This window comes from Zea mays, chromosome 2 (assembly GCF_902167145.1).
Source record: "Zea mays cultivar B73 chromosome 2, Zm-B73-REFERENCE-NAM-5.0, whole genome shotgun sequence".
NCBI classification, from domain to species: domain Eukaryota; kingdom Viridiplantae; phylum Streptophyta; class Magnoliopsida; order Poales; family Poaceae; genus Zea; species Zea mays.
Genome location: NC_050097.1, coordinates 242,230,712 through 242,239,746, shown reverse-complemented (window position 1 = coordinate 242,239,746; position 9,035 = coordinate 242,230,712). Strand labels below are relative to the sequence as shown.

The window sequence follows — 9,035 nt, the reverse complement described above, 5'->3', positions numbered from 1 at the left end:
AACCGTCGTTCACGAGGTCTTATTTGGAGACCTGTTATTTATATCATGAAGCAGGAAAATGCCTTTTCTTATACTATCTACCACCATGAATATTCTGCAGATTCATCAAGAGGGTCAAGTAAATAGTTGACATGTGTAGAGTGATCAGGTAACTACTGACCAGCAACACCCCAACACCACCATTTTGCATCATTTCTTTTATTCTAGAACTTCCTTGATCGCATTCAGATGTAATGTCTGGGAGTTCTGATCTAGAACTAAACTGAAGTATTGAATTTCTATTGTGGAGGTGGCTGTTGTTTATAGCTCTCATCCCAAGTGAGGAGCATGCCTTGTCCTCATCAAGGTTCTTGCCCAGGAATGTGGGCACTTTACTCAGCCCTTGGACCTTGATGCCACATACAGGTTGAAAGCTAACGATGCCAAAATGATATTGCATGTATATTACTATATTCTAAGGTCAACTGCTGCAATGAGAATTACTCTTGTTATAGAATTCTGACAAATAGTTATGGCACTGTTTCTGAACTAGAACTAGGCGCTTACATCAATTATTCCCCGTTCAAGCTGGAGACTCGGGCTCCCACAATGGCGACATCCTGCTACTCGCCACACGTGAAAATCGCTGAGGCCTGCGATGTCGCGCCCCAGTGGGCTCCTTGCTTCGCGCGTCATGGCGCCGTCGTGGCAGTTTGTGACAGGTTCCACGCGATTGACTCCATCGAACTTGCCGAGGAGCGAGGTTAGTATAAACATCATGCTTATGCTAATTAAAAACCCTGTATGTATGGAGAAAGTTGGATTTAGGACTAAGTTATGTGTGTTGTATCTTGTATGATGCTACTTGCGTGTAAAGGAATTTGTGAATCAAAATATACTTTCTTTTGCTTTTAGTTGCTCTTCCTCGTTTTGGCTTCTCGTGTTCCTTTCTTGGCTTGTCAGTTGTCACTTGGCATTGCGTCGGTGAGGAGAGCAAGTAACAAATCAAAATCAAAAGAATAAATCACTTAGTATTAGGTGTGTTCTATGCTGCTACTTTTGCCTTGTTTGTAGTAGGTGGTCCTGAATTTGTAGTTGGTGGTCCTGAATTACTAATCCCCTATGTAATTCCAATGGTGTACTCTCAATTTTTTTGTAGTTAAGCATAGAACCTTTATAACTAACCAGGTCTAAGAAAGTCACTGAGGTCCCATTTGTTTCTTTTCATTTTAAGGAATTGGAGTCTTACTATGGAATAGGCTTTTTTTTAGAATGTGACATTACATCACTTTCCAAAATTATCATATAAACCTATCTCAAATTTATGAGGTGATAGATGAAAATTGATTATATAGATTTACATGCTATTTTTTCGATGCACAACTTATAGCACACTCTTTTACTTGCTTCGTTATAACATAAATGTAGTATATAACTATCTTTCTCATATGATTTAGGATAATATACAAATATATCATATATATAAATATAAATATATGAACTTAATTAGTTTTGTCTAAATTATAATTATTAAAATGGAATTCAATTCCAATGAAACAAACGAGGCCTTAATTCCCTGTTCACAAGACTGTTGCCTTGAATTTTGAGGAGAGCATAATTCTCTGTTAGTCAGGTCATCGAAGGTCGAGCTATTTTTCACATTCTCAGTTATATAATGGTTTCAGGTGGTTAACATGGACTTATCATTTTCTAATTTCGAACAAAGCAGGTTGATGAATTTAGCGCAAGGCTGCTAGAAAGTCATGATAAAATGATGTCGATAACTAAGGAAGAGGTGAGTAAAATGTTTCTTATCAGCCTCTATTTCAATTCTGACCTATAGGAAATGCTTCTTTCAAACTCTATCTTGTTTTTTTTATCTAGCCACGGATATGTGTCCGATACACTTTTAGGATATACACTTAGGATTGCACCGGTTGAACTATATGTTGGATGATAAAACCAATTCACTACTTTAAATTGAAAACTCCAGGAGATATTATTTTGCACTAGACACTGAGTTCATTTTATGTCATGTCTGACGATGGGTACATTAGCTTTCAACACACGATTCAATATAATTAATTCCAATGATCTCATGTAACTGTCTCTATAGCTATTTGAATGGATAGCATATAGTTTTGTGTGCTTTGTTCTGCTTTGTTGGCTAATATTTTTTTTATTCAAATATGCTCCAATTACAAGTGAATCTTTTTTAACAATGGATAATACTTTTATCATATAAAACTGATTTCTGAATCATCTTCATGGACGCAGACCTAACATTTGTTGGCATATAAATCATATAAAGCTAGATTTTCAGAAAATAACATATAGTTCATAACGTATTTCAACTGATGAGTCTTTTAGAGTTCTGTTATCATAATATACTGCCATTGATTGTTGCCAGGGTGCATGCCTTTTATTTCTAGGTATGGCGCATAAAAAAAGTAGGAACCATAATTGGATTACAATGCTGCTCAGTGTGCATATGTTCTGTATGCTTTGATCTACTTTGCTCTGAATGTTCATAGCCCTTGTACTCCTCATTCACCCACCTTGTTGGCATTTGGATAAGAGAATCGAACGTGTCAGGATATGTACCCATGGAAATTATCGTAAAGTGCACACAATTATATGTATGGTTGTTTAGAATTGGCCAAAATTAGGTTTGTTCAACCGGAGTAGTGATTTATGAAGCCTACTGAAATGTACTATATGTAGCATTCAAGTTTGCTGGTTTTTAATTCAACCTTCTTTACAATATTTGTAAGTTGCTTTAAAATTGAGTGGTCAACAGAGATGTATCAAAATATTTCTTATCCAGAGCGAGCTCGTATACTATATTTGTTTCATGAACTTAATTTTGTTGTTTTATGACTATCACAAAGTTTTAGAGATTAATTTTGATAACAGCACAACATCGCCATACATATGGCTACGTTGCAACGCACGAGCACTTATCTAGTATATATATATAGTCCTTAGGGACTGTCAGATTAACCGTCAATTCTCAGGTTAGTCACAAAGGGAAAGTAGCCCCCAGGAGCAAACGGACAAACATTTTATGACAAATATCTTAGGTGCCGTTTGGTTCACATATTTATAACGTAATGGGTAACTGATAACGTTAGATCATGTTTGTTTTAGTCCAACCGTAATCAAATAACACACTAAAAATTGATATCAGCCTATTCAAATTTGTTACCGCCAGTAATCGAGCGTAAACCATTACCATTACCATTTGTGTTACATTTCTTGAACCAAACAGCACCTTACATGAACAATCATTAATATACCATGTTCGCAATCACGTCCCAAACCTCACAACTCCTCGAGGAGGTTACGTTACGTACAGTACAGGCTCTACCGCTATTGTTTATTTTCTGCCAAGTGACCCAACGGCTACTCATCTCATACAACCTGACTGACTGATAAAAGAGCAGATGGTCTTCGCTCTTTGCCTGTCACGCTCGCGTCCTGCTGTTCTCAGCGGCTCTCACTTGTTGGAAGTACGGGTGCGTCTGCAACAATATAAAACGACAAGGCATCACAATCCACACCTCCCAAAACAATTAAAACTAGCACTGGGAAATTCACCATAGCTTCAAGTGCAGTAAGCCTCTCCTGATGATCATAACGCAAAAGCTTGTCAAGGAAATCTATGGCCTACAGAGATAAACAAAGGGATCCTGTCAGGAGTCGAGAGCCATCAATCAAATGCTAGTTACGCCTATTTAAAATACAAGAGAGACATTAGCACACACCTCAGGAGACACTAGGTGCTGGTTATCTGCGTTCATAAACTTTAACCAGGGTTTCCTGCTATGCCTGCATCCCCCCAAAAAAACAAGATTCTCCTTATATTAATGAAAAATGCGGCAAAGGCGCGCCACCAAAAAGTCTAGTGAGCAGTGGCGTGCTATACCTTCCAACGAGGGCTTCAAGCTGAGGGTCAAGCTCAATTCTGTACTTGTTCAAATAAACATTCAGCCCATCTGTCCCAAGTACCTGATAAAGGATGTAACAATAATCAGCACTTGCAAGCTACATGACATTGCAAAAGTAAGCAACATAGCTAGCTAAGCAGTTCATTGCAAACAACAAGCAGGCTGAATTGATAACCTTGGCTATCTTAACAAGTTGATCATGGTTGTCATGCCCGTAGAAAAATGGTTCCTTACGAAAAATCTGCAATCAGAACAGCAAATCAGTACCAGTTATTTCTATAAGAAACCGTCAGAGATACCAAAGGAGGATATCAGGATATGGCAGCAAATAGGTGGAATAGTAATGTGGGTAAATACCATCCCAGCAAACATGCAGCCCAGACTCCACATGTCCAAAGAGTAATCATAATCTTGCAAGTCAACAAGAAGCTCAGGCCCCTTGAAGTACCTGAATTAACTGCTGTTAGCCATTGAACCAACAATGAGAGTTTTTAGTATATCTGCAGCTACCTGGATGCAACACGGACATTATATTCCTTGCCAGGATGATAGAATTCAGCAAGACCCCAGTCTATCAGCCGGAGTTTCCGAAGCTCATGATCTATCATAACATTGTGGGGCTTCACATCTCGGTGCATAATACCTTGTGAATGGCAGTAATCTAATGCCTGTATATCCAGAAAACAGAAACAGTTAATGCAACCATAGTGAAATTCCCACTCAATTGCAAACACAGGTTCCTTGATAATTAGGGAAAAAAAAACTGCTGTGCAATCAAGCTTCCCGTTCAATTGCACAGAAAGATTGATTGCATATCAGTTTTTTGCTGATAATTAGTTTATGACTAGATAAACAGTAACTTGGTGCGGTCATTAGTTTCATATACAAAGGAGTTATTATTTCGTTATAACATGCCTAAATGCACAAACAGAAACCTGTGTGAACACTGGAACTTAAAAATAGATAGATATCAATACTTTGAAATTGCCAAGACTTCAATAGCAGCAACCAAGCCTTTTTAGTTCCAGCAAATTGGGTTACCAACAAGGTTACATTAGGTGCTAGGCGCTCTCTAGGTGGTGACCCACAGCCTAGAGCCTAAGCGAGCCTAGGTGTTTTATACACATATATAACCTTAAATTACCATAAGTAAAGGAAGAAATATAAGACCTGTGGACCTAAAGTTGGAACAAAGGGCCATCAAGGGTGTGTTTGGTTGAATGTACAAAAAGGGATGGAATGAGACGGCCACGTTTTTTATAGTGTTTGGTTAAGAGTCAACCGGGGGCAAGATGAACATCGGAGTGATTTTTGGGGGCGGCGTGATCCCAAAAAATCGAGCGAACGGTGGCGCCCCCGACTCATCCTACTTTGACCTCAAACCAAACACACCCCAAAAGAGCTCAGCCCACCTTACCCACCCCACCTTATCCATCCTCCACCCAGCCGCATGAACCAAACTCTGCTTTCTCCACCTCCCTCCCGTGATTCCGTCTCTGCCGCCGCACGCCTTCTCCCTTCCGTCTCTGTCGACACCTGCCTCCTCCCTCTCCTTCTCCGGCGCCCTCTCCTTCTCCAGCGCCGTTCGCTCCTCCTGGCTGCGACTGTCGTCTCCGCTGCCGTCAGTACCATTGACCTTTGCCTCCCGACATCCAAACCTCCCCAGCGCCTGCTGTCCATGCCTCCTCCCTCGTGGGAGCTGCTATTCCCACCTCCAACCCTGCCGCTCAGCATCCAGGAACAACTTGTCTGGCCACTGCGGCCAACAAGCACCACCTAGGTCCTGCCTATCCCCCTAGGCTCCATGGTACCCGGTCACCTAGCGCATAAATGTGCCTAGGCAGCCGCAGAATGCCGCCTTGTCAAACACTGGTTACAAAGACTTCTTTAAAGAAGAAAATATACCAGCTGTTTACACAGAGTGACAGATGTAACAAAAATATGAGAATTTACCTTGAGTAACTCGTAGATGTAATACCGAATGTCATAATCTGTTAATGTTGGGTACAGCACTTTGAAATCTGTGTTGTTAACATATTCAAAGATCAAGCTGGGCGTTTTCGAATGCTGATCTCTAACAATATCGAGCAGCTTCACAATGTTAGGGCCTCCACAAAGATTCTGAAGAATTTTAATTTCTCTTTTGATCTACACCAGCACGAGGCATAGGTTAAAATCAATTGAAATTATGAAATTTAAACATGTGTGGAATGAAAACAGTAGCCTGTCATTGGTAAAATAGTAGGTTCAGGGGATAACAAGTTACAAAGGGCAGGTGATATAGTTCATAGTCTACCTTCTTTTTCTTCACAGGCTTGAGGATCTTGATGATGCATTTCTCATTATTGTTAACATTAATACCTTCAAATACTTCACTGTATTTTCCTCTCCCGACCTTCCTGACAACTTCATAGTCATCCTGCTCACTGATCAAAGAGATATGATACTTGTCAGAAACCCAAAATGTAATGGGTTTGGGAAAATATAACTGCACGTTTAAAGTTGTCAGTCACACGACGGCTATCCAAAGGCTAGGAGTAATAACAAAATGATTTAAAGAAGAAAATTGCAGGAAGAGAATAGAGCTATCATTGTGAGGCAGAAATGTCCACAGTTTCCTGCTTAAAATACATGTGATAAAATAAACTAGTTTAGTTTCTTCAGGCACGGGGTTTTCTTTCATATCTGGGACTTGGATGATGCAGAGAGAAGAGAAAACATCAGTACTTGATTCCTAAGTGTGATATTTCCTTGCATATTTGGCATACCCCACAACCCACGTCTATTATACATACAGCTATTTTAGACTCTGTTCTGTTAAGTATGTATGATATCAAAGCTATAAGAAAAAAGGCCAAGCTCAACGCCAATTGCGTAGACACAGCAGTCAAATAGAGAACATCAAAGATCTATGGACATGGTAAATATCAAGTGTTGATTACAACCTTAAATCAACTTTTAGCTAAGCGCATTTAGTAATCCAAAAACCATGGGTATTGCAGTAGATTCCATGCACCAACTGGGTTTTATTTATTTCATGTAGCTCTACTTAGTGGTTGATGGAGCTGAGAAAGAGTTGTAGATTGGCCAGATAGACATGGATGTTGTTTTGAATTGTCGTTTCGCATTTAAGAGTACAATGAATCAGTAGGATCTGAGAACTCATAGGATATAACCATATATCGCTCCAGAACCAAGTTAATAATAACTGAATTTGACTACCAATCCAAACGTTTTACAAATTATGCCTGCCAAACCAATATACAAAATGAGAAATCAAGTTAAGGAAAATGGTATCTCGCAAAAATCACGAAACTAATTCAGCTTCGTGATGAAATTAAACGAGGAAAGCAATACATTCAGTCATTCAGAACATATGTGGCGAAGCTTCCATTAAATTGATCTCAAATACTTCTTAGCTCATAATTGCCGCTACAAATCATATTAATCAGTTGCCTAATGGTTTAATCGAGGTATCAAAAAATGGATGGATTAGTAGGAGCAATCAATGAGCCTAATGGTGATGTCGAGGTATCGCAAAACAGAAGGATTAGCAGGAATAATAATGAGCACTTATTATATCATCAGGAGAGCAGCCTAACTAGCTAGCTCATGGCCAAACAGTTGCCAACAAAACTATAGAACAGATGCACCAAACAAACGGCAATACCCAGTCGAGCTAAGCATGGGGACTATCACATGTTGGAACTCCACCTGAATAGCATGTGTACAACCCAAACGACACTACCAATCCAAGCTAAGTTACAGGAGTTCCGCCTGAACACTGTACCGAGCCCAGCCTTACGAGCCGATCAAACGATTCGTCATACAGGCACGCTCGTAGCACTGCGAAACCGAAGCTTGAGGTAGGGTTATGCGCAGGAGGGGCGGAGGACGCGAGAGGAGAGCGCGCGAGATAGCACTCACCCCCATTGAACGGTGAGCGCCTCGTAATCCCAGTACTCCTTGGGGCGCAGCACGTTGACGTCGGCGTAGACCCTGGCCTTGGACATGGCGCCGACCGATCCGGCGTGCCGGCGGCGAGGCGGGGCTAGGGTTTCGACGATGGGGAAGGGAAAAGGGGGCAAGGAATCTCCGTTTTTCTCTTTTTCTCTTTCCAGGGGAAAACGTTTTGGGAATAAAGCTAGGTGGTGGGGGTGCTGTGGTCAGACAGAGTGGCCGACGTGTGGGCCCTCTTCCTGTTCGGGCGGGGGGCAGGCCATGTAACTTTTGTCCGCCGGCGGGATGGGGTCCTCACCGCACCGGAGCCGGAGGAGATCAGATATCTCGCTGGCTGACAACCTCAACCTGTCGAGCTCATTTCCGACCAACCAAGAAGATGGCGATCTCAGCCTAGTTGTCAACTTGTCATCAGATGCTCATGCATGCCACGTAATCCGTCGTCTAAATCCACTACTCGATCGAAACACTTCTGGCATAATTCATACACTTTTGTCGGTCTCAGTCTCAGTGGAGGCATGCAGGGAGTGCAAACAAGATTATGTGGTGACGGATAGGTATAGGTGCTTTATCTTCTACCTCCCGTCACTGTACGACCCCGGCCGCCGGACGGTAGCATATATCATCGTCATCACTTCACCACTTGCGTCACACCAGCTGCACAGCACAGATATAGCAAGCATGGGAGGTCTCAGCTGTGGTCCAGCAAGAACCTGATGAGGCTTTCAGCGGCGGCGCTCCTGCTGGCGCTGGCCGCGTCGGGCAGACGACTCGCTGCTCGGCGCAGCAGCTCCACGTAACCGAGATGGGCCTGCAGAGCGGAATGGGCCTGCTAGCGTCGGACCAGGTGCTGTACACGGACCCCAGGTCTAGGCCCGGAGTAACGTGGCCTTCGGACGGGCCTTTGTGGAGGGGTATGACGAAGATGGGCCAGATCAGGGTCAAGACGGGCGCCCAAGGGAACGAACATCCGACGTAACCGAGGTGTTTGTTGAATTGTGGCTCTGCACTTGTACTATTGATGAACAAATTTGCCATGTGTTTATCCGTGAACAAATTGTTGATGTTGACGCCTTTTTGGAGGCGTCAATCACTCAAAAGAACCAGCGGCGGTGCTCTCTAGTCAGGCGCGGACGGTTCGCGGCC

The 9,035-nt window shown here is 42.2% G+C and overlaps 1 protein-coding gene across 2 annotated transcripts; it reads right to left on the bottom strand.

The window, feature by feature from the left end:
• Nucleotides 1-3,185: 3,185 nt before the first annotated feature.
• On the bottom strand, nt 3,186-8,631 carry LOC542637 (Casein kinase II subunit alpha). Of its 2 annotated transcripts, none has more exons than NM_001363915.1 (10): nt 7,857-8,234; nt 6,226-6,355; nt 5,883-6,077; nt 4,440-4,597; nt 4,287-4,377; nt 4,105-4,170; nt 3,908-3,990; nt 3,747-3,810; nt 3,580-3,648; nt 3,186-3,503 (listed from the first exon to the last, which is right to left on the bottom strand). In NM_001363915.1, exons 1-10 carry the CDS (start codon nt 7,940-7,942, stop codon nt 3,447-3,449), a joined length of 999 nt encoding a protein of 332 aa, NP_001350844.1. In that variant the 5' UTR covers nt 7,943-8,234; the 3' UTR covers nt 3,186-3,446. The 2 variants fall into 2 exon arrangements, with proteins under 2 accessions (NP_001350844.1, NP_001105632.2); NM_001112162.3 differs by lacking the exon at nt 7,857-8,234 and adding an exon at nt 8,469-8,631 and having other exon boundaries at nt 3,312-3,503.
• Nucleotides 8,632-9,035: the final 404 nt, after the last annotated feature.

Bases quoted from the DNA above. Each gene is read 5' to 3' on its own strand.
- LOC542637 (NM_001112162.3), bottom strand. From the start codon at position 8,572: ATGCTTGCTATATCTGTGCTGTGCAGCTGGTGTGACGCAAGTGGTGAA. The intron at 4,171-4,286 runs GTATTTACCCAC...TTCTGATTGCAG, and splicing joins GCTGCATGTTTGCTGGGATG to ATTTTTCGTAAGGAACCATT. The intron at 3,504-3,579 runs GTGAATTTCCCA...ATATTGTTGCAG, and splicing joins TTACTGCACTTGAAGCTATG to ACGCACCCGTACTTCCAACA.